Source organism: Haemaphysalis longicornis, unplaced genomic scaffold (genome assembly GCF_048455015.1).
Source record: "Haemaphysalis longicornis isolate Haplotype H1 unplaced genomic scaffold, Haemaphysalis longicornis Haplotype H1 scaffold_5, whole genome shotgun sequence".
Classification (NCBI taxonomy): Eukaryota; Metazoa; Arthropoda; class Arachnida; order Ixodida; family Ixodidae; genus Haemaphysalis; species Haemaphysalis longicornis.
In genome coordinates this window covers 14075153-14100731 of record NW_027526385.1, presented here as the reverse complement: position 1 = coordinate 14100731, position 25579 = coordinate 14075153, and the positions used below count along the sequence as shown (strand labels likewise).

General features: G+C 47.3%; 1 protein-coding gene across 1 annotated transcript in view; it reads right to left on the bottom strand.

Annotated features, from left to right (window-relative positions):
* LOC144137891 (ATP-binding cassette sub-family C member 10-like) overlaps window positions 1–25437 on the bottom strand; it is a 51654-nt gene extending 26217 nt beyond the window's left edge. Inside the window, exons 1-11 of the mRNA XM_077669906.1 lie at window positions 25212–25437; window positions 23226–24557; window positions 20104–20262; window positions 17372–17599; window positions 16360–16525; window positions 12265–12404; window positions 10483–10734; window positions 8165–8263; window positions 7370–7559; window positions 4650–4919; window positions 1326–1413 (exon numbers count right to left, since the gene is read on the bottom strand). Of these exons, the coding sequence (XP_077526032.1) occupies window positions 1326–1413; window positions 4650–4919; window positions 7370–7559; window positions 8165–8263; window positions 10483–10734; window positions 12265–12404; window positions 16360–16525; window positions 17372–17599; window positions 20104–20262; window positions 23226–24527 (2894 nt within the window). The 5' untranslated portion in view covers window positions 24528–24557; window positions 25212–25437. The remainder of the gene's footprint in view (window positions 1–1325; window positions 1414–4649; window positions 4920–7369; window positions 7560–8164; window positions 8264–10482; window positions 10735–12264; window positions 12405–16359; window positions 16526–17371; window positions 17600–20103; window positions 20263–23225; window positions 24558–25211) is intronic.
* Between the last annotated feature and the right edge of the window lie 142 nt (window positions 25438–25579).

The window sequence follows — 25579 nt, the reverse complement described above, 5'->3', positions numbered from 1 at the left end:
GATTTTTTTGGCTTTTGTTTCCCATGTCACAAGATCCAACTTCACGCTTCAAAATAAAACCAGCTGAACAGTTTCAGTCACCATCGACTACAATGTTTTTTTACACTTAGCCTGCAGTGCGAAAAAAAAAAAGAAAAGAAATAAAGGTGGCACTATTCAAGCGACCGTGAAGCTCGAGACAGCTTAATTGCGAGAAACACCCAAAAGAGGATGGAAAGATAAGCCCCACAAATGCGTACTAATGTTGACCCAAAGCGGGAAACGAAATGGCCTGTGACAAGTTGTGCAACCTTGCTGATGTATGCTGCACACTGTGCATCATCGTCTGGTGGTGCAGGTGTGAATGTAGTGTCACACCTACCTACACTCGCTCTCTGCACTGGGGCAACCTGCTCCTTGAGACACCACACCACCAAGCAGGTTCAATTAGTTTGCTATTGGTGCTGTGTAGCAGTTGAAACCCGTCTCTAAAAATAGACATTCAAACAAACCCTTTCACAAATTATCGCCGGCGAATAGAGCAGAACGTTACTTCAATCCGTCAAATAGCTATACAGTGGACTCCAGTTAGGATGAACACTATGGTTGAGACAAACAACATTTTTACTCTCCCGTAACATCCACAATGCAAGGAACCTCCGCTTATGATGAATTTCTGACAATACTGTCACGAAGCCAAAGACGACACAGTTGTCTTAAAAAAAAAACAAGTTTACGGGAGCGAACCTGTGCTCCCCTAACAATTCAAAGAATACACAGGCGGCGAGACAGCAGTCAAGAAAGTGGCGTGCATAGGCAAGTGTCGAGAGTTGAATGCCGCGGCGTCTGCTCTGCAGGCTTTTATCTCTTGGCACGAGTGTTTCTGGAACTGTCGATTTACATCCAGAACATTGTAGATCAGAGAAGATTATACTGGGCTAGCGACGTTAGGGCGAAACAGTCTGCTTATCTGAATGAGATAGCCCGTGTGGAATGAAAACAAGGAATGGAAGACGTGCTTCGCTTGGGACACAGATAACACAGCCGAGCGTGGCCAGGCAGTAAAAACAAACAATAAATAAACAAACCCATACATGGTTCGCGGCAATAGAAATTTTTACGGTCCCTTTGAGTTCGTCTTAACGGGAGTCTGCTGTACTGTGTCAGGAGTCACTGATTAAATGCAGTTCTTTTAGGCCAATGAATCCCAAGTCACAATTAAGAAGATGAGCTTGACTGCCACGGTCACGAGTCGCGTGTTGACAATTAGGACCAAACGTCGCTGTTGTAACGGTGCTTGTGCGATGAATGCGGCACTTTCGAGGCCACTTCCCACCACTACGCACCTGATGGGCTGATGGCGGAGCAGGTTGTCAGTGGTGTTCGCCCACGACACCCACACAGCCAGCCACCAATCGGTAGAGGTGCGGGACACTGGAAGACAAGAAAGGAGAAAAGACGTAAGTAGAATGCAAACTTGGGCTAGTTGGTACATTACGAAAAATAAAACTGCGCATTAAATTAGGACACAAGAGAAGACTACTGTGCCCTGTGTGTCTAGTCATCTTCTCTGGTGTCCTCGCTTTATGCACAGTTTTCTTTTTCGAGAAAGGACGTTTGAGATGACAAGCACCCCAGTTTTCAGTTTCAAAGCACGCACATGCAATAAGAGAACAACTGAATCTGCCATCTTCACTTTTCATGGTGCAGGATGGCCAACTTGGTGAAGAGGTTTGGAGAATAGTGGACAAATATCTCGAATTTGGAGGAGCATCGCTGCGCCACCTAATTATCAGTTATCTTTGGCAGGTCGGACGTGGAAAACCTCACAAAAGCACCAACATAATTAGCAATAAACTCACGAGTATGTACAGTCGTTGTCAAAATTTTCCAGGCCATGCCAGATTTTACCCGCCCAATGAGAACTGGAAGCAAAAGCTGAAAATTCAAGTGTGACAAAAGTATCTAATGAAAGCTTTCTGTCACGAAACCTTTCGGTTTGATTCAAGACATAAGCTCGCTTATGTCTTGACTTTTGTTCTAAGTCTTGACAAACTTTTTGGGGCCTATTAACTGTTGGCACGGCCTAAAAACTTTTGACAAAGACTGTACAGCACATACAGTTGATCAATAGAGGAACACGCATAATGCTGCTCATGTTTAAGAGCTACAAACTCTAAGGAAAGCCACGAGCGATTCACTCATGCATGCTACCGCATTAAAATATGGAGAAAAACAGTCTTCACCAAGGCAGGGACTGTCCTGTAGACCAGACCACAGGGAAATAATGCGCTTTATTCAGTGGACCGTACCATGGTATAGTTGAGCCTTATTCACCTCACTGACCTAGAAGATACCAAACCACCCTTATTTAAAAAAAAAAATAATGCATATAATTGACTTAAAGGGCTACTGAAGCGCTTTTAAAACCAGGCAAAACTCTACTTTTTACAATTATTACATTGGTCAGTTTATGCCTGTAAAGTTTTTTTCGTCATTTTTAGCTTGGGGACAACGGTATTCGTCGTTAAAGTTGACCCTATGCCCCGCCCACTGCTCCCTGCGGCACCGCCGGAAGAGCGAGAAACTGAGAGGCAGCGACCGGAAGGAGCGTCATATTCAGAAGACGGCCAGCGACGTGCGCCGCCGCTTCGCTGTGACCCAGTTTTCTGGGCGAAGTTCCGAATTAAGCAGGCGTGTAATCTGCATATTATTAATCTTTATTGTGTAAAGTTGCTTCCGCATCTATTTTTAACCGTAATGCTACTGTGTGATTCCCTAAAGCGACTCCTAGCTACCAGTGATTTCCTACCCGAGCGCCCGTGGCTACTACATTGACTTCACGAGTAGTTGCGGGGCCGACCGTGTCGTCGGGTGCTCTGTGCTTCATACACGAAGCGACGGGCTCAAACAAATACAGAGGTACCCCAAGTTTCTGATCCAATATTATAAGGGAATTAGAAAATTTGTTGGACCACAGCGCTCTGGGCTTCCCGAACTTCTTGCTCTGTTTCCTGATCAATGTTGTTGGCTGTGATGACAGCTTAGCTGAATAGCTAGATTTTAAGAAGAAATCAAAGAAGCTGAAAGCATGAAGCGTTTTCTACGCGCGGAAGCGCTCCACACACTCGCCGGTCGTGCATGCCCGTACGGCACACGAAACGGCTCGCACCACGCATGCCGCGGCAGCGACCGCTCTTCGCTGCCGTCCAGAATCAAGGCCGTCGCAAAAAGCAAGATAAACGTGCAAGAGAGGATGATAGTGTGGCGAAAAATTGTGCTAGGGATTGTCATTCACGGTGATTTCGAAAGAGGTGATCGAATTTTTATCGCGATGCGGAGCGCCGACCGGTCGCGGCGGCTCGTCGACGGCAGCAAACGAACCTGCCCGAGCACGAGATGCGGCGAGAGGCCGATGGATGGCGTTACCTGCGCGCAAGAATGAGCACAGCACTGATCGCTAGATTGACTATCAACGTAGGAATAAGGTTCCACATGCGAGAAAGGGGATGATAGTGTGGTGGAAAACTGTGTTAAGTATAGTCATTCGCAATTTTAGAGATAGCAGCGACCAACTACCTCCCTTGGTGCTAAGCCTAAAGTTCCCAACATCAGCGGCGATCCTTGCAACCTGAGCCGGCTGGAGCTGTTGGGGAAGGCGTTCTAAAGCTCGTCGGGGACCAGCGTGTTACGCTTGGGTTCCTCTACCTTTTTGGGGGGGCGACCAACGTTCGGCTCCCCTATTTTAAAACATGCGTATGTGCAGCAATGCCACGTTCCGCTGACCGGCCGAGCAGCAACCCGGCACCAGCACCTCTGCGCGACGTGGCGACCGGCGGCGGCCGCGCTGCTTGTGCGCATCGCAGGCCGCTGCACAGAGCTTGTTGCCGCCTGTCCAAATGTAAAAACAAAGTTCCACATCCGAGGATGGGGGTGATGGCGGGTTGAAGAATTGTGCTAGGAATTGCTACTAGCGCTGGTAGTGAAAGCAGCGAACCAATATCTGCACAACTTCCCTGCACCCGAGAAACAAGTCGGCCATGAGTCGTCGGGGGAGAACCCCTTTCTAAAGCTCGCCACGAGCGAACTTGTTGCGTTTATACTTCCATCAGGCTCTCCTATTCTAAGCAAAGATTGCGTGAGCCCTCCATTCACCAGAGGACCTCCTGGCCCGTATCTGAACGGGAACAGAATGAGATATTCAGGCCAAGCAATCTCCGCAGCGCCGGCACTTCCGAATATGACATCGTCTGCCGCCAGCCAATCGCGAAAGGCAGCCAGGGCTCTCACCATGCCCGCGGGCAGGGGTCGTTTGTTTTGACGAAAAAAGATGGTTTGGGTGTATTTACACATAAAATAAACCTGTTTTTCGAGTTCAGTGTCAAGAAAACCATAATGTAATGCCACAAATTTTTTTTTTGAAAAGCTTTTTACCAGCCCTTTAAGAGAATATTTTAAAGCAAAAAATTCACTTTTATACAAACAAAAAGAACTTTAGAACTCACACTGTAGTGTCAAAATCCGAGACTCTATCGCTGTCCCATGGAAGCTGGCAATACACTTTTATTAGTACCTCAAAGCAGAACATCACCAAGCGCTCTGGCCCACAGAATAAAGCTGACCACTATTCTGCAGTCCGGTCCACAAACTAGGCAGTGCACTTCACCAACCTTGCATGAGAAGCACGGAGAGAAGCACTGACACGGCGAGTGCTGTTCCGACTGCATCCCAGTAGGATCGTACCGTGCTGAGGCGCACGGCACCGAACTCCCGCTCCTCGTCCCCGACAAGTGCCGCACCCGGATCCTGGCACGATCCGGATCCGTCGTCCCGGCTGGACTGTGTCGTTAGCGATTCCTTGGACTTGGTGGACTGCTCCCCCGTGGCCAGTTCTGGGAGGGTCTCCATGACGGACGACTTCAGCACTGTGGATGGTGGCCCTGTTGAGGTCAATAAAACAAAGCAAAAAAACAATGAAGGAAGCTCACACTAACGCGCAAGACTTGAAAGGAGAAGCTGTACACGACCATCACGAAGGCTTAAGTCCACGATTGCAACCTATCTGCTTCTTCTTTGCTGCCGCAATGACCTTTACTCCATCATTGCTGCTATAAGTGCAGAGCTGCTTTCTCATTTTTCTGGAAGTGATAATCACTGGAAATCACCTTGGAGGGGCGTACGCTATGACGTGTCTTTCAGTTCCGAGCAAGTGTTTCCATGATCACAGCGAACGCTGGAGATTTTTTTTTTTTTTTTTTGGGGGGGGGGGGGAGGTTAATCTTGGCCAATCTCCATAAGTGGGTATGCTTGGCTTGACAAGTGTGCGCCCCGTACGCTGGGCGGTTGCCACGAGGCATGCACGCATGAGTGCTAGGCATTTTCTTGGTTTTGTTAACTGCCGGGTGGTCGCCATGAGGCTTGCGCTCACATGCGCGCGCTCGGCAATTTCTTGGCTTTTTTTTCAACTGCAGACACAAAAAAATTACGATTTGCTAAACAGCTTCGCTGTTAAAAAAAAAATTGGGGCAGCGATTCTTTTATTGCATTCCAAATTCGCTCGTTAAGACTTCCCGGCTTTCGACAATGACGGTTCCATGTTTCGCCACGGTTGAAGCAGGTATGGCAATTTTTGAACAAATGAGAAGTGATAGCATTTGAATGCCAATTTTATGCATTCACTAGGAGAAGCTTCTTCTCTTCCCTGCTTTCCTTCTGGTTTTGATGTTTGAAACGAGAATTTTTCAGCTCAAAAAGTTGAATGAAATTTCACAAATCCCACTGCCGATCCCGTTCTTAGTAAGAAAGAGCCTCTGCATACCACCTGTCCAGTGCCTAACTAACAGTGTCATTCAACTTTGACCTCATGCCCAAAAGAATGCTCTGACATCGAAAAAAAAAAAAATATATAGCCACATTAGTATTGTCGGAGTTTTTTTTCTTTTCTTTTTCATAACAGAATTTGAGGAGTGCCCTCCAAGAAAAAAATATCTCGACAGTTGTGCTCACTAGCCATTACTATGACAAATCCATTAAGACAGAATAAAAGTTTATTAGCAGAAATATTACACTACAACACATGCTTCATTATAAGTGGCATTTCCATAGAAGCAGTGATGACTTTAATACTCGTCAATTAGGTTTATAGGATTAAAGAAAGAAAAGAAGTAACGGAATAAATAGGTGTAAAGGAAAAAAAGTTCACCGTCCCTTCCCAAATAAAGTTGGAGGAGGCGCAAAAACTAAAAGTGCGCCACAACCTTCGCCGAAAGTGCGTCCAACCGATCGCCAAACCTTCAATAACACAAAGACACAAAGCGCGATCGAAGAAGGAACCCATTCGGCAATTTCTCGCGCACTAAGTAAACACTTCTATAAAAGATCTAAATGTATATGTGGTTCATGAGATAAAGGCATACTACTGTACTCCTTCTTTGTGATCGATTAGCATGTGTTGTTTTTTCTAGAACCGTTCCCTTTCCACGCAATTTCCCAGTGACCGTCTTGACACAAATGAATAAGACCAGTTTCACACACGCGCTGTGTGCCCAGAGATTTAATCAGAGCTTTCCGGTCGACCAACCGGGTCTATGGGGAAATGCATTAGCTTTTTGACAGGACGCCACCGGTCGCACTAAGAAAGCTTTCGCTTTCCTCTTAAGTTCTGAGCATAAAAAAATTGGCCGCGTATCTGCTCCTTTTGTTGCATATGTCGACGAAAGACGATGGTCGACTGGCGCCCCTGCCAAGTGAAGGCCTCCCTTCTCTTTCCCGCTCACCTCTCTTGCTTTTCCTCTCCCGTCCCGTTCCTCCCACGATAACACGCAAGAGGTTTGCTCGAGTCAATTTCACCGCATTCCACTGCTCCAGGCCGGGTGCCGCGATGCCAGCACTGCCGTATGCCAGAGACGTGCATGAATCGAGGCACCCTACTTCAATGTTTATAGAACCACGTTGCCCTTCTCTGCGTGCGTTCCAAGCAGAATGTGGAACCTATCTAGTAAAGCCGCCAGAAGCTATAGTGTGCGGGCGCCAGCGGGCGACAGAGTGAATTTTTTTTCTGCAGTGGATGTAGTATTTCATTTCGCAAAAATCAAGCATCCATTAATAAAAAAAACACTGCAAATATTACTCATGTATTGATTTTCTGCCTCATATTGTGTAATGTCTTGTTCTTGTTCAACAATGTTGACAAGTATGAACATTGCTACCGTGCTTGGACGTTTAGATTTGGCTGTGGGTATATAAGACTATTGCGCATATTCAATTTCACTTTGGCTGGGTGGCTGAATCGAGTTACAGGCAGGCAGACAGACAGACAGACCAAAATTTTCCCATTCAAGTAGACCAAGAAAGACTAGCATCTTTCAAAAAACACCTCTCCCTCGCTCACCTGAAGCAACGACCTTGCCACCGCTCAAGACCACGATGTGGTCGGCCTGGGCCAGAAAGCCCACTTGGTGGGTGCACAGCAGACGCGCCTTGCCCGCCATGGCGCCCATGATGCAGCGGTCGAACACCTGCTGAGCCACGTGGGCATCCAACGCTGACAGTGGGTCGTCCAGGAGGTACACGTCACAGTCCTGCAGCAATGGACACGCATTGATTCCAATGGCAGGAGATGCTCCATCTCTATCCCCAGAGAGGTACACTCTGGGCACTTCCGGTGCGACCCAGAAAGCTAATTAAACGGTAGTAGAACACATTGTTGGGCAAGTTGGGGCATATTACGTAAAACTTAGAGCGGGAATTAACAAGGACAACAGGAAGACGACAAACACAAGCGCTAGTTCCAAGTGAGTGCTTGTGTTTGTCGTCTTCCTGTTGTCCTTGTTGATTCCCGCTCTAAGTTTTACGTAATTAAACGTGTTGATATGCCGTGCCCCACACTTAAACCAACCGAAAAGATAAGAAACCAACCTTATTTATGAAAAGAATGCAGAGAACTGATCCGAGACAACATTTCACAGTAAAAAGAATCACGGGTCTTGTAAGAATTTGGCACTGCTGTGGCTCAAACCTGGAGCATTCATTCCAAAACCCGATTCTAACCTTAATAAGCTACTGAGACCAAACAGCGGGGTTCATTCAGCACTTGCTTAAAAGAACAGATGGAGCGTCCCAAGCAATAATGCCATGCGTTAATAAAGTTGGCCAACAGGGCCCTAGCCGACCACCAATCCCTCACCTGGTACAACGCCCGTGCTAGGGCCACACGCCGCTTTTGGCCTCCGCTCAGGGTCTGACCCTCCTCACCGACTTCGGTCAGGTCACCAGCAGGCAGTGACTGAAAGTGTAAAAAATGACAGACTGGAATGGGAAATAGAAAAGAAGAACACGCATGTCACGACTAAATGAAGCGAACCTCGTTTCAGAAAACCTGAAAGGACCCTCTACGTCGATTTTGTTAATTAAGACTTCCAGTTTAAGAATGGTCCAAACTAACGGGCTGTTTGCACCTCCAACTAATTTCTTTCACATCGGCACGTGCACACAACGTATGCAAGGAGAGGTAGCAAGAGCTTGATGTTCTGGCTTCTATTTCTGGGTTACCTATTTCCCAGCAAACAGACCAGAAAGAAACGAATCAACAAGGCTGTTACTGCATTATGACAGGTACTAACAGTACAGAATATGGGCCAAAAAGTCAAATCTGCATTCTGATGCACTGAGGCTATACCTGGCCTACAGATTAATTTCGACCACCACAGGATCGTTACCGTGCGCTGAAATATTGGCGCAGAGGAATGTTTGTTTCGCACCCGCTGCAATCAGTGATCGAAAAATACCTCCTTTAACGCAATTAAAAGTGTCACTCTACGTTCGGGAAAAAAAAAAAACAAGAAAAACATGGGGCAGAGCTATCGCTACTGCACCCCATGCAGGATTAGCCAAAACGAAATGGCTTTAGCAAGGAAGTTTCATAGAAGGCTAATTTCCATACAATCTACTACTTAACTCTACAGCAAGGCTGACACCTTAACAGCACGGCCCCTAAGCAGAAATACAGCGGCAGAAAGCTTCCATTTTAGTAAACTTGAGCCAGCCATATTCTGCGGACACAAAGCAGACTTCTCACTGTGGTTAGCAAAACCAAGATGTGGAAAAGTCGATCACTTCACATCGATAGAAAGTGAGTGTCGTCCGTTAGGGAATAAGCTCGCTGCAGAAGACAGCCCAGCTCAGATTGAGAGAAATATTAGAGCCGTTCCATTCAACGTGAAAGCTGTCGGAAGTGCAGAGCAGCGATTCGCCATAATGGGCTGTACCACCGCTATCCACTCACTGTTACCACCCAATGCGATTCAAATTTCCCGCCTTCGCAGTGCTCGCGTGGCCCCTGCCTCAAACTGCGCAAGTGGGAGTTCTGTTCTTTTTGTGCTTGCTTTTCCTCCCGCATGTGCCGGCGTTGCTTTTCCACTTTTTCCACTTACTATCGTAAAAACTAACCAAACGAGCGTTTCGAACTAAATGAACGCGGGCGCTGCCGGTCAATTACATATTTTGCCTCAAATGTACTTACAGTTTTCTCTTCGCTAAACAATGGGGAGGTGTATGACAAGTGCCAGCGGTTGATGAGTTTTGAACGCTTATGACTATATATAAACTGTTTAGCTTTCGAAGCCTCTGGGTTACGCCGCGACGACTGCCGCTACAACGGTAACGCCGCGTGGCTCTACTTGGGTCCAGCGAGCGAGCCACGATGAGAAGATGAGCTCCTAAAGTGCTCTGCATACAAAAAGTGGAGTTGGGCTGGCCATGAGAAGTGGCAGCCCTCCCACCCGAGTAATAAGATGTGAACCAGAGGTGGACGGAGAACCCGTCGAAGGGATTCGAGATACATGGAGGCAAGGAATGTGTTCACGTGACGCTTTTCTGCACAAATCAACACAAAGGTATTCCACAACACACAAAAACTCACGGATGGTTCGCAAAGATCAGACACAGCAGGTAATAATAAACGCAGCAGAAACTGAGTGAAATTATACAAAAATTCACCCGACACAATAAATTCAAATTACGTGAAAATTTCTCTATAGGCAATGACCTAATTTCACCTGGTAGTAAATTCCATATTTCAATAGCTCGGGGGAAGAAGCTGCACTTAAATAGATTAGAACTAGTATGTGGTTGAAAAGGTGTAAGGTTAAGTTTGCGGCTATTTCTAGTAGATTTCAGTTTATCAGGAGACCAATAGTTATTCTCTAATAGGTACCGCGGAGTGTTTGTGAGAATACGCCAAAGTTTGAGACAATTACAATTACCGTGATCCCGATACAGACAAACACCATTACAAGAGACACTCGAGGGACCCAGTAAACAGGTCTCTTGTAAGAAAAGTCTCTTGTATGCGATGTTGCTAACATGGTGAACATAGGTAAGCCAACCGAACCATTTTCATTAAAGTGTCTCATATAACAGTGTTTCGTGTAACGAGGTTTTCCTGTAATGAAAGCGCCAAGGCACCGCCAACAATCAAAGTGAACACACTCTGCCAGTGCTCACCTTGAGGTCGTCGAGCAGCGCGCACGCATCAAGCACGGCCTGGTAGCGCGTCGCCTCGAAGGGCCGCCCAAAGAGCACGTTGGCCCGCAGGGTCCCCCTCTGGAGCCACGGCTGTTGGGGCACCAGGCCGATCGCCGCGTCCAGCCGCTTCAGGGACACCGACCCTTGCGCCCGATGGAGGTCCCCCGCGAGGGCCGCCAGGAGGGTGCTCTTGCCGCTGCCCACCCGGCCGACCACCCCCACCAACTGGCCCTGCGAGCAGGATGGGTGGACGACAGGGTGGACCACTCAAAATCTGCAATAAATTCACCCGCACTGTGGAAATTTGCAAAAATCCCATCTGTCTCTCTTGTACTGTCGGTCCTGCGCTAACTTTTATTATGAATACTACGTACCAACTAGCAAGTTCTTTTAAGACTGAAAATTCGCAGCTTCAAGCATCTTTACTTCGCAAGTGTGGTCTCTTAGGCGAGTTGGTCGATTGTAGTGAAATAAAAGGGGCCAAGAAGGCAAAACAGAAGTCTGGTTAATTAACTACAGACACTGCTTTGTTCTAGTAATGATGATATCGATTCTATTGCAAACTTCAAACAAGTAATCCAGATATGAAAGAAAACAGATAAGTAAGTCAGTGGCGGCTCCCCAGCCATTTTCCAGTGATTTCCATATAACGTCACAGAATATCACTTCCGCAATTGGCGGCCAGGAATGGGCGCTTGCTGAAACAGGAATGGGCGCTTGCTGCACGATAAACGCGTTTTAGAACTCAGTAAATATAAATATCTAGGTGTCACCTCTACAAATCAGCTCACATGGTCCGAACACATATCTGACATCTCAAAATCCACCCTACAAAAGCTTTGGTTCCTAAAGAGAAGATTAAAAAAAACGGTCCAGTAAGTACAAAGCTCCTTGCATATAATGCATGTATACGGTCAAGACTTGAATACGCCGCAGTTGTCTGGGACACTTTTACTAAAAAAAGATTCCCACCAGCTGGAAAATATTCAGAAAAAGGCGGTAAGATTTATTTCCTCAAAATATAAAAAGTGTGATTCTCCAATATCTTTGGTGAAACTTAACAACATTCGCACATTAGAAGCATGCAGGAAAATTAGTCGACTACATATCATTCTTGCACAATTGTATAACTGGCAAGTTGAAAACTGCTCTCCCCCAAATTGTGAAACCCCTGACTACCAGGACCACAAGATAGCCTGCTCTCCCCCAAATTGTGAAACCCCTGACTACCAGGACCACAAGATAGCCTGCTCTCCCCGAAATTGTGAAACCCCTGACTACCAGGACCACAAGATAGCCATAAGTGCGCACACCAATTTTTGCTCGCACAACTGCTTTTAAAAACAGTTTTTTTCCCACGCACAGTGTCACACTGGAATTCACTGCTGCCAGGTGTGTTTCAATCTGGCAAATTTTTACAACTGGAGCGTCTCTTCTTGCTTGCAGTAAGGTTGTGAAGTGATTTGCCATCTTTTCCTTTATTGTGTGATGTACCTTAATGCATCCGAATGTATTTTATGTACCTCCTGCACTGTCTGTGACGATGCTAGCCTTGTTTTGTTTAGTCTTTCTTGTTGCTTTGTTCTCCCCTCTGCCTGGACCTAAATATTGGCCTGCAGTACCAATAAAGAAAAAGAGATTTTGCACTGTGTCCACAGCAACGTTATTTGCATCACTATGAGCATGGTTAAGTTACTGCATTGCACTAGCCAAACAACTTGCTCACTTCCCTCTTGTTGCAGTCAGTAGTAAGTAACGCACCTTCCGTAGAGACAAGTTGACTGGGCCCAGGACAAAGCCTAAGCCCTGGGCGCCCCCGATGGCCGTGGGAAGGGTCACGTCACCAATTCCAGAGCCGCCCCAGTGGAAGACGCCCATCGATACTCGCACCAACTCGTCATCTACACACAAAGCATGGCGTGTCTGTGAGTTACACTCGTATTCAGAGTTCCAAGGGGTGATGAACAGAGTGTACCATTTTGATTTGATTGACTGTAGGATTTATGTGCCGACGCAACGCAAGCGATGAGGCGCGCCGCAGTGGAGGGCTCCGGATTAATTTCGACCACCTGGGGATCTTTCCCGTGCTCTGAAATCTCGTAGAAACGGGCACTTTTGGTTTTCGCCTCCACCAGAAAAGCGGTCGCCGCGCTCGGTAATCGAACCCGCGTCCTCATGCTCAGCAGCACAATGCCTTAGGAGCATACCATTTTGCTTCAGTCAAAAGATAGCTCTGACGGAATAGGAAATGCATCAAGTATACTGTGAACCACCTGTGAACCTAAGCTATAGGATTAGCAAAGGCAGAGATAGTAAGGCGGGCACTGAAGCAATTCCCGCATTCAGAGATTAATATCACTGAGAGTTAAAAACAACGCAAATTTTAGAGGTCAAGGCAAGGACCCAGCGGCATGTTTTCTGTAACAGTGAAATGCAATGGCATTGATTTCTGTGCGCGGTTTTTCAAAAGAAATATAAAAAAAATTCAGGCTGGATGTTTTTTTATTCATGGAACATCAAGAATTCACTTGCACTCAAGATGTACAATTCCAGAAAGATATACAAGTGAGCGTGAGTTTATAGAAGTGAGGGTGAGTTTTATTGTCTGAAGCACGCATGGAAGCTCTGGACACGTTACTAAACAGTGAAAACAGTCTGCTAGGATCAACATGTGAAATAAACCCTATCTTCGCTTCCTGTTGTTCTGCATTCAATCCGATGTTGTTAGCATGGTAACTTCCTAGTTTCTGTTTTTGCTCCACGAAATACATCATACAAACTTTTAATACATCATAAGTCTGTTCAGGAATTGTGTAGTTTAAAAGACGTCCCTTAAATTCATACTCCTCTGCAATAAAAGCAGTACTTCGCACCGAAACAAATTGTAGTGACTTGGAAACGGGCAAGTTTTTCAATAAAACAGAATCGCATCATGTCTTCAAGGTCCTTTTGAAGAGGCCACTAAAGTTAACCTATCGAACGCCTATTTGTGACGGCATTGTGTGGTTCAACTTGTACAATCGTTCACTACAACCTTTAGCAGGAACGTGGAGCTTGCAAGATGAAGCAAATGCTGGACATACCGTATTTATTCGAATATAAGGCGACGTTTTATTCCAAAATTTGTATTCTCAAAGTCATATCCCGCCTTATATTTGAAGCTCAGTATATTTTACGGCTGTTTCTTCTTACTCTCCGAACTGCACCCTCGCCTTATATTAGTGACCGCCTTATAATCAAATAAATACGGTACTTCGTAACGAAAGTGCTAGCAATGACTTCAGAGTGGTTTCCAATGTCTTCCCACACTGTACCAGTCCTTAAAACTTCAACGTTTAGCTATTTTTACGGCTGACATCAACCTTTGGTTTCTTCATCTGCATAGTGCACAGCTTTTAAATTAAATGTGCTCAAAATCTGCCGACTTTCGCCCTGTGGGAGTTCGCAAGTGTGTAATCAGTGGCGACGTCGGCAGGTCAGTAAAGACGGTGGTGTATGGGAAACGGCACTTTTGGTGTACGAAGGAATAAGTTTTTGCAAAACACAAGGACGGGGAAAAGAGAGGACAAGACAAGTTCGTCTTGTCGTCTTTTTTCCTTGTCCTCGTGTATTGTGCAAACTTATTTTTTCATTCGTCATGAACCAACTAGCCGACAATCAAGTCCTACTAAGGCACTTTTGAATTTTCCTCTCGCTTAAAGTGCACCGAAATTTAATGGAAGAAATTGAAAACGATGTGCTGCACATTCTAGACTCTATTTTGATACGGTAGTCATACAGTGTTTAACGGGCCCTCCAACACTCCTTGGGCAGTGCAAATAAACCTGCGCGACGTTTAGATTACACTGCCAGGAATACCTGAACCAAATAAACCTCGTTATAAGGAGACGGGCTATAACGAAATAATGGATATAACGTGCAAATCGCAATTCCCCTTGAAAGTCGCCATAGAAACCAATGTATTTAAAACCTCGTTTTAACGAGGTAAAATTTCCCCGTTACGGGATATAACGAACAAATTTCGTGGAGAAATCAAATTTTGAGCTAATTTTACAACAGTGCGCAACGTGGATTTGAGACAGTGCGTGACGCGGCAACTGTATTAGCAGTTCAAAACTCCCGCCATGCACGCGAAGCTGGCTGGCGCGCCATGCGGACGCTGCGCCCGCGAAGCCCCCACCCTCCTCTCGCTGCGCACGGCATGCAGACAATGGGGCCCTTCGATTTACAGTGTCGGACTCACCACGGGCTCCCCGAGAAGCAGTCCGACGTTCAATTTTCCTATCCGCGGTGAGCCCGAGAAGAACCCCAATGCACATGGCGCGCGCGGTTGCGTCGCCTTCCTCCCCCCCCCTCTTCCCTCTCCTCCCCTGTTCGTATCACCGACGTCGTCGCTGCGTAGTATGGCGTAGTTGTGTGTGCGTGGGTTTTGGCAGTCTTCAGCCTTGTCTTTTATCGTACTGCCGGCGTGATTCCCACAACGCGAGTGTGACAGGCGGGAAGCGAAAGTGAAAGACTATCACGCTTGAACAGGAGACGGCTATGATAAAAGCCGTCGCATCGGGCGCGAAGGAGGGTAATGTGCACTTCGTGGTAAGGTGGGAAGAGACTGACGTGTGGACAAGTGCGCTGTCCACCATCCTGAGCAACCGAGAGTCCATCGTCCGCGTTGGTGCATATGGCTTGAAAAAAAGCGCTAAGGATGGCGTCGGAGGCACTAGATGTGGTGGAAGTGCTGCGTCGCTACTTCAGCGCGCACGAGGGTGGCGAAGGTGAACGTAGCGGCCGCAGCTGAGGGAGTCGTCGCTCGCATCAGGAAGGTGCATCAATGTCCAATTACGGACTTCGTAGCCAAGTCTGTTTGAAATACAAGTTTTGAACTGCAATAAAGTAGGTTCGTGACTTTTCCTTTTTACCTCCGGAATGTGTTTATTTTACTGACTATCGCCGTGCAGCAAGATGCTATTTCGCCCGCTTTTTGTTGTAGGTCTCTACAATGCATAATATTTGTAGTAAATGTCGGCTACGGCTATAACGAAATATTGGCTATAACGAGCAAATCGCGGCGCCCCTTCAATTTCGTTATAACGAGGTTTAACTGTATCACACGTGCACGTGAAGCAGTGAGCGCGCAAATCGCTCTAAAAGACTCGGAAAAACCAATTGCGCTCTCTTCAGTTCTCCTCATTATGCACACCTGGCACTGCCTAAACGACGTCATTGAGGCCATGGCAGTCCTATTGGCTGTCGCCGGTCAACTTCGTGGCTTATTTCTCCCATTTCCTGTGACGATCCGCCACCGTCAGCGCTCTGTATGAGCCTCTTCTATGCGTGAACCTGTACGCACAGTTTTGCCGTTTCTGTTGTGTTTTGAGTGCACGTGGAGTTTGAGTGATGAGCTCAATACTTCCCTCTCAATCAGACCACTCGACAACAAACATTTATTGCTTTGAAAACGCCTTATCAGCCCGAGCGCGCATTGGCAAGCAGGCACCCATGCGGCACCAGACCGGAAATAGACCCCTCTATGTTGCGGAGAAAAGGAGAGAACTCCCCGGCCTGTGATATATCGAAGGCTACGGAAGAAAACACCACGAACCGCTCCCCTCTCTGGGAGAGCGCGCGCAGATTTCGTCGTGTTGTCCGCGGTCGAGTTGAGAGGGAATGATCATGCGCGATTTCTCATCGTGCATAGTTTCGGTGTTAGCGAACAAATTTTCATAATTCTTGCGGAGGGGATTGCTGGGACAATAGGTGGGACAATAGACTCTACCCTAAAATACATTACGAGCAGTTGATGGAAAGTACTGCAGGGTCCCTTTAATGTGAAAAAGAAAAATTCCCCGCTGTACGCACCCTCTTTTGTGGTCGAGTAGTAGCTCGTGGGTGAGAAGTCGGGCAGGTCGAGGAAGCGCTGAGTACGTTTCAGGGACACCCAGGCCTCCATGCATCCGTTTATCACCCAGGGAAATGCGTTGAGAGGCACCTTGAGCAGGTTGAACAGGGCAAGGCACGTGAACACCTGCGGAGACAAGCCAAGTCTTACTTCGAAAGTTTGACGAGAACTCACACTCACAAACACACATAGCCTTAAATTTTCTCAGCCAGTACTCAACAAGAAAAGTTGCCACAACGAAAGAAGAACACAAGCACTAGCACAAGCAGCAGCTAGAGCAGACATTGCAATTATATACTAATACTGGTTTGCTGAGCCTGTAGTTTTTTAGTTTTACCAAGTTTTGACGAGAGGCGGTATGCTTTGGTGAGAAACGGTACAGCATTGAAAAGAGGCAATATATTTTGAGTAGAAGCAGTACAGGTTGCAACGAGATATGGTGTGTTTCGACGAGAGGCAGTATGTTTTGATGAGTAGCAATATGTTTTGAAGAGAAGCAGTATAGTTTGCAATGAGAGGTGGTACCTTTTGATGAGAGGCAGTCTATGTTATTTTGTCAAGAGTATTATAGCTTGCAACAAGAGGCAATCTGTTTTGATTGCCTCTTGTTTTGATGAGAGGCAATATATTCTGAAAAGAAGCAGTATAGTTTGCAATGAGAGGCGGTATGTATTGACAAAAAGTGGCATGTTGTTTCGATGAGAGGTAGTATTGTTTGCAACAAGAGGCAATCTGTTTTGACCAGAGCCGGTATGTTGTTCTGACAAAGGGTCGTATAGTTTGCAACAAGAGGCAATCTGTTTTGACAAGAGGCAATATAGTTTGCAACTAGAGACGATATGTCTTGACAAGAGGTGGTATGGTTTGCAACAAGAGGTGGTGGACAAGAGGCAGCATGTTTTGAGGAAGGCAGTACAGTTCACAACCAGAGGCAGTTTATTGCGATGAGAGGTGGCACAGTTTTGCACGTACCTTGGCAGCCGTGAGCCGGTGTCCGAGGAGCACGTAGGTGACGAAGGAGAGGACCGACATGAGCACGGGCGTGACGACCCAGAGGAAGATGCACAGGGCGTCCAGGTACTTGCGCTGCCGCAGGAACCCCACCTCCTTGTGCCGGATGCGCACCACCCGCTCGCGGAACAGGGGCTCCCAGGCGTGCATCTTGATCATGCGCATGCCCCACAGCACCTCCGACATCAGCTGCAAGGGGGGCACCAGGTGGGGGAGAGGGGGAGACTTGTGAGTGGATGTGCACACTGAGACACGTCCACTGAGACATTGTGAGTTTCTGTTCCACACGGGTGCAAGAACAAGGGGAGGGAGGGGGGATTAGGTCTGCAGCAAAGAAACAGAAACTATGTGGCACATAGTGTTAGAATGTGAGGGTATCCATCCAAATCTACATGAAGGGAATATTGGGCTTCCAGAAGCCCTAGGATTTAAGGGTATCACAGAGGACGTTAACTTCAAGGCTGTAGAGGGGACGAAAAGAAGATTAGAATGCTGGTGGACGAAAAGTAGAGAGGGGAATATTGCCTAGGACAGTTACCCCCTGTAACAGGGGAAAAAAAAGTATTTCGTGCCTAATAAGCTTTAGTGCCTGCCCTAAGCAGCGCTAGTATTAAACCAAGAGTGTAAAACATGGTTATATTAGTCCTTTTTGGTAAGATGACATGTCATCCCCCCGCTTCAAAAGGGAAACCAATAGCAATCATCATCATCATCATCAGACATGTACAGCTACGCTGTAAAAAACGATCGGAAATCCACTGGTGGATTCTGTGTGTATTGTCCGTTTCCCTCACAAACTTGAAATGCGGCCCCAAGTTCACGCCTTCCTTCGGCTTCACAAGCCTGCCATGTGGCGTTTCTCGCACGTCCCTCGCACACCGACATAAACCATGCTTTGCGTTTGAATTATCTCAATGGCCAGGTTTGCTCCCTTCCGCAGCAGCCCTGGCTGCAAGTCACTTTTTTTGTTTCCCGCCAGCATCGGCATATGGTTGTTGTCTTTCCCATTTTTTTCATATTTTTCCACTATGCACTGGCTGTGGACACGACTGCAACGTAACTGGCATGTTGGTACAGGCAGGGGCTGAGCCCTGGCAACATCGACCACAGAGAGCGAAGGTAGCGCAAGCACAGCCTGTGCTCTTTCAAAGCAAAAGCATTCTCAGTGGGAGCAATTGTGTCCTGTCAAAAGAACTAATGCATTTCCCCATAGACAGGTTGGTCGACAGCAAAGCTCTGATAAGATCTCTGGACCCACGGCACATGTGTGAAACTGGGTTTCTATTGAGTCAAAATGATTAGTACTTGAAAATCCTGAAAAAGGAATGGTTCTATGTAAGACAACATGTGCATTGATCGTAAAAAAGGAGTACAATAGTAAACGTTTATGTCTTTAAACTACGTACTGGTATACATTTACATTTAGAATGTTCGTAGATGTGTTCACTTTTTGTGAGAACAATCGTGGCGTTAGTTTGTTCTTCATTTGCCATTTGGGTCTTTGAAAGTTTGGTGATCGATTGGACGCACTTCAAATGAAGGTTTTGATGTAGTTTTGATGTCAGAACACTTTCGCAGCTCTCTCAACTTCCTTCAGGAAGGCATGGTAAAGTTCCATTCCTCATTCTGTTGCTCTAAAGATGGTTCAGTGGTGAAAACTTTTGCGAACACGAACCATCTATTGTGCATGCAGTAAGAAACTAGCCACTGAGAAGGCGGTCGAGAAGAACACCGCGGCATTGCTTTTCACAAACGCAATGCAGAAGCACTTTGCCAACACTATGTTGACTACAAATGAGAAAATCGCACAATTGACGAAGAATTCTGCCACCAAACACATTTTTAGAGGCGATAGGTTCTTGTGGCTACACCATGCGTACCTCTGTTGTCTCGCTTCTGGTAACATGGCATGACCGTTCTCCATTTACACGATCCTGCCATCTACATGCTGCTTCTGCACGCCATGTACTTTTTGCTGGCATGTGAAGAAACAATCCGGCCCTTACATCTCGTCAAGCCACTCGCTATCTATTTCCGAGGATTCAAAAACAGCTCGACCGACTTTCCACTCCTTCTTATCATTTCCTACTCTCTCCACCATCTTCTATACGGACAGTCATGAACATGAGCGACATCTTTAAGGGGGACTCGCCTGTTGACATTCGTATAGGACTACTTCATGACCCGCAAGCTTAAGAACCATTGTGCACCAATATGAAAAGTTTTGCAGATCCTTGAAATGCCCCAAACGGCCCAGTTCACTTATTTAGGAAATATGTAACTCCTTTACTGAAATAAAAAAATAAAACCCTCGCTTGCTAAGACAGCTAGCGCCATCTAGTGAAAACTAGATAAACTAAAATGCACTTGTTTATTTTTTACTTCCGTAAAGACACCCAATATTTCTAAAGGAAGTAAAGTAGACCACCAGGAAGGTTTTGACAGATTTATAAAACTTTTTATATTGGCACACACAAGCCCATGTGTCATGAATTAGCAAGTCCCATTGGAATGTCACGAGGTAAGTCCCCCTTAAACCAGCCCTTATGCAATTCTTGGATGGAAAAGCCGGCCAGAATGTATTCCCCACGAAAAGGCTTGTAAGAGGGAGCCACAAAGCACGACCGTAACCGGCTGCATCAGTGCGGGACTGCACAAAAATGATTTCCCACTCTAATGCGTGCACGGAGTACCTTGATTCGCTCGTCTTTGAACGCCATCATGCCGGCGCTAAGCTCTCCGATCTTGAGCGCGATACAGCGGTTCACGGGAACCAGCAACACTGCCAGCACAAGACCGGCCAGGAAGGCAGGACCGATCTGTTGCCACAGCAGGAACATTGTCACCGCCACCTGGGGAGACAAAAAAAAACAGCCACGGTTAGGAAGGAGGAGTAAAAGATTTGTAGTATAGGTTGTATTCACTGGCGAGGCACGCATGTAGGCAACCATGTGAGTGCGCTGTCACTGGTTGCGTCTGGCTCCGCGGGATAGTGGTACTTGTCCGTGCAACATGGTGTATGTTGGACGTCCAATGTGAGTGCGATAAATAACATCTCTGTTGACACCACCGTTGAGAATCGGGTTGAAACGGAGCAGACGATGACGCACGCCGGTGTTTTTTCTTCTGCGGCGTGCAGGTGCAGTGGCCCAAGCCGCACCATGTCCGTGGCCATTTCCAGAGTTGCCGAGAAAAGAAACTGACAGCCAAACTTTTCAGTGAATACCATCTATACAAAAAGACTCCAGCTTTCTTAGAATTGGATGATTCAACCTACTGCAACTTTAAGAAGGCTATTAACGTTTGCTCATGTTTGAACTTTAACTTGTGTCCACTCTTGTAAGAGCCAACCCTAGCTTTTTTTCTCTGCTCTCTCAAGATTTGAACAGAGTAGTGGTGTTCTCATGCCGACCAAGGAGGTTATGGCGTGCATTGTACCCGCACCTTTGGTCTCAACCGTGCATTATGCATTGTTTAGCCAAAATGTTGAAAGTGGGTCCCTTTGTTGAGCACAGATATGTCACAGCAATGCCTGCCTCCACCTCTACAACTATTTTCTTGCCCAACACGATGCTCCGTTACTGTGTGGAAAACTGAAGTACCCTCCGTGCATTTTGATGCGATAACGATTACATATCTAATAGAACCCAGAAATACTGCTCTAAATAAACAATGAAATGCGCTAATAGCTAGGAAGCCTTCAAATTTTCACAGATAGCTACTCTGAGCCGACGAAGCTACCACCGATTTGCTCGTTTTTAGCCCGTTTTCAGTTTATGCTGAACGGAAGTTGCTTTACTGGCTTATAGTATAATAGTCAGACATGAGGAAAAGGTGCTCTCTAACCAATAGACCACTAGTGCTTCGTGGAACCTTCCCATAATGCACTCCGAAATTTCGGAACGTGTGGCACAAGCTTGGCTGAACCCTTTACACTGGGAATAAATTAGTCTTTGATCCAACTTTGAACACATAAGGAAATTCAAGTTTTTTTAGGGCTTTTTCACAGCACGACTTGCACCATTGATTTAGTTGATTGACTGTAGGGCTTAACACGCCGATGTGACACAGATGATGAGGTGCACTGTAGTGGAGGGATCCAGATTAATTCTGACAACCTGGGGATCTTTAACGCGCGTCAAAATCTTATTGACACGGGTGTTTCGATTTAGTATAGTGGTGCATATCAGTGTAGGATGTTTGTGTACACTCGATGGATATAGGTGGCTCTAGGTGCGTCATTGGCTGCGTAGCATACCTTCTACGTGGGGAATAGCTAGCTGCACACGTCAGATGGTACAGCCAAAGTGCTAACACGGGACAGGAGGTAACTGGACAGTAAAGCACGAGGCAGATTCCAGATACGAGCCAGAAGTTGCACAGCATGACAGGAGAGGGGTTCGTTTTCCTGATATAAAATAATGATTTAACCTGCAACAATTAACAAAGTGTGCTTTTTGCATTTCGTACATTGACCAATATCACCGCCACTACTTGACATTGCTCGACCAAACAATTATAACGTACGTATTCAGACTCGCACTTTAGGGGCCAAGCCCCCCAGGGGCTGGGTCTATTGATACCTCCTGTCGTCGTCGTAATTGTCGTCTCATGTAGTCATGGTACTAAAACACCGGGAAACTCATTTATGCCTCGGAGTAGAATACAACGCATACTAAAAAAAAACACCGGGATACTTGTTAGCGCTTTGCGCTGGAGTGCTTCGTGCTTCAAAGACAAGATACTTTTACAGCATAGCTGTATACCTCTACCCCTCAACGGTTTCATCTCCATTGGCAAAAACTCCAAGGTTCCAAGAATACACTTATACACTGCATGCTTCGCCCCTCCTCAGCTTTCACGCTAGTGGAGATGGCCTGGGATTTTTTTAGATGCGACTGCATCTCATTCACTCGCCTTGTCCCTGCATCCAGCGTCGTCGGCGTCCGCCCCTCCCCCATTCTCCTCGCCGCGCCAGCTGCGCTCTCCGCCGCTCACACCCTCTCCTCTCCGATAGCGAACACTCTCTCGCGAGGGGCATTGGATTGGATTGGTTTGTCTTGGCTTGGATTGGATTAAAGTGGACTGTGTTGTGTCATAGCCGCGGCAGGCGCACTGGCGCCGGCGCGTCTCCTCACCGTTATGCGCGCTATAAAACGCGGTGCCTGCGCCACTCCGCTCTATCATTCCAGTGCCGTTCCTCCGCTGTCCCAACGCTGCAACGTGAACCCCCTATGCGTCGCATCTACACAGGGGTTCCCACGAGGGGAGGTGGGAGTTTTTTCCATTTATATCTGCCGACTAAATTATAAGAGTGCAAGTGAATGTGTGGTCGTTTAGTTTGTGCTTCCAATGTAGCAGTTCGGGTTTGTTCTGGTTCTTCAACATTCCGAGTTGGTTGAGGTCACCCATTACCAGAGCTGATTTGGTATTTGTCTGAATAGACGTGTGAACGTAACCTGCTAAAAGGGTTTCAACTCGCATTCTTGTCTATTTTACAGCACTTGCTACAGACTAACTGTACTACTCCACAATGAAACAAGTGCCATGCACAAACAGTCTTCTGTACACCCATAATCAGCCCCCTACTGGCAAAGGAGAACATCAAACTAAGCGAGTTGGTATTGGTTCGTAGTGAGAAACTGCGCAAAACACAACCGCTTTAAAAGAGGTCTAGAAGATGACACGAGCGCAGATGACACGTCTACGCTTGTGTCATTTATGCCCTTTTGAAAACTGTGTTTGTGTTTTAGACAGTTATTCATTATTAAACTTTACTAGTGACAACAACACACATCCCAGCTACTATACAAACCTGCAGAGGCAAGCTCCACGCCTCGTTCAAGCTCGGGAAAAGGTTGACGATGCGATCCGTGTCCGTGGTGACCAGGTTTAGGGCCTCCGTCGAGCTCTTGCGCAGTTCCGTGGCATCCGCACGCAGTGTCTTCTGGTACACCAGAGCCACCACAATCGCCCTCGCCTTGAGTCCCACACGCGACACGATGTAGCTGTAGTGGGTCGAGAGAAACGAGCCCAGCAGACAGGCGAGTGCCAGACCGGAGGCGTAGGCGTAACCGGACCACACCGGATTCTTCCCCGGACCCTCCTCAAGAAATGCGACGAGCCAGTTCAGTAGCACCGGACCCGCAAACGACAGTGCGTCGGCGAGAAACTTGAGAAGCCCGGTGGCGTAGTACTGCCGACCGATGCACCGGTGGAAGAGCACCAAGAGCCCCGGGAGCGGCCGGTCGGCATCAACCTTCCGGTAGAGTCCGCGGACGACCTCTTCTGGCCTCAGGCTGATGGGCAGGTCGTGGAGGTCGTCGGGCTCGTGAATGTGACCTCTGTAGCCGCGGCGCATCAGCCGTCCCACCCACCAGAAGGTGAGAAGAGAGACGAAGTTGGTGTCCTCTGCAGTGCCGAGCTGCCGAGCGTCGTCGTCCGCTTCCAGGAGACGGACGTAGCTCTGAACGGACGAGGACGATTCGGCGCCGGGCGTTCGAGGCGGCGTTTCGCCGGCCGTGCTAGAACAGTGTACGGCGGCCGTCAGGTAGAAGGCACAGGAGATTGCGCTCAGTATGTTCAGGTAGAGGTCGGAGCTGTACGAGAGCTTGGAACCACGGTCTGCCTCTTCCAGCGACAGCAGCGCAGCGACGCGGAACGTTGCGCACAAGCCGGCCGCGGTGACGGCAAAGACGACGGGGATCTCGCCCGCTGAGCGGCTTTGCCGTGGCAACGGGTTGGCGAGCGTCTTGAGGTAGAAGAAGTGGACGGTCCAGGCGAGAATGACGACGCCGACGCACAGGATGGTGGACGGCGCCATGAATTCGCTGAGTATGAGTTGAGACATAACGAGGTGGACGACGGGCCGCAGCACCAGGAGGGTGCAGCACAGCTTCCGGAGGTGAGTCCGCCATGTGTCCGGTAGGAGGTGGACGAGCTGGTGGTCGCGGCGGCGGGTGATCTGGCGGACGCCGGCATAGTAGACGCTGATGACGGCGACGAGCGTGTGCACGGCGCTGGCGAGGAGGTCCAGGAAGCAGCGGCTTAGGTGGTTCTCCTCCCAGATGACTAGCGTGCCGTCCTTCGTCGCGCAGATGCTGTCCCAAAGGTTCATCGCTTCATTTGGTGGCGCCTACTTCCGTTCCTGAAACGATAGAAGACAACGTGAAGCATATAAATGAGGGCAGTATAAATGCAGAGGATTCAATACAGGAAAATTATTTCTGGCTATAGCTACCTTAGAGATAGTAGCATCACCAACAACAAGAAAATTATAAGCAAACTGGGAGCGTGTCAATCTAATCGCAACAGTAAAGCGCGCTGCGTGTATTTTTTGCCAATATTTCCCAACAATTCATTTCAGATCAAGCCTAATCTAGATATTTTCAGCGACAGAATGCTGCCTTGGATTCAACCTAGGCCAGCAAAGTTAATACAAATTATTCAGAGCTGAAAATATTTCGCCCGTCAAGCTTTGCGAGGCGCACAGCTGTTTTCATATTTCCGCCTTTGGGATATCTACATCAGCAGTCAAAGACCCCAGGCTGCCCAGGCCAGCCATTCCGGCACAAACAAAACCATGGCTTTTAAGACACTGTCACCCAGAGAAGATCGCTTTGCGCCTCTTCGAACACCACTCACGTGAAAATGCATGCACCCTCCTAGGCGTTTACCCGTTACCTGGCACACAGTCAGTCCCACATGAGACGCACACACCCGATACGTCGCAGAATGGGCTAGGTAGGGGTTCAGCTAAATCAACGCTTGTATAACAAAGATCCGTGACACAATCGCTCACCGAAAGGAAGCCGTTCCGAAGCTTTAACTGCCGAGCTTGACACCAAGTCTTGCTCAAATCAAAGCGCACTTGTCACTCTTTAAACTTCATGATCACTTTCCACGGGTCATACACCACGTCAAAATTCGATAACAAATTTAATATCTCGGTTTTTATAGATAGTTAACACGCGGCAGTGCACAACGTCAACGGCGTCTGCTGCAATCATATGGCTCTTTTGGCTATGTCATCGGATCGCATTGGATGTCCTACAATACGAGAAGAATGTCGTTACAGTCAAATATAGTTATGTGAGAAAGTATTTATATAAAAGACGTAAAAATAAACTTTATGAAGTATTATTATACGAAAATAAAAATTCCCAAAAT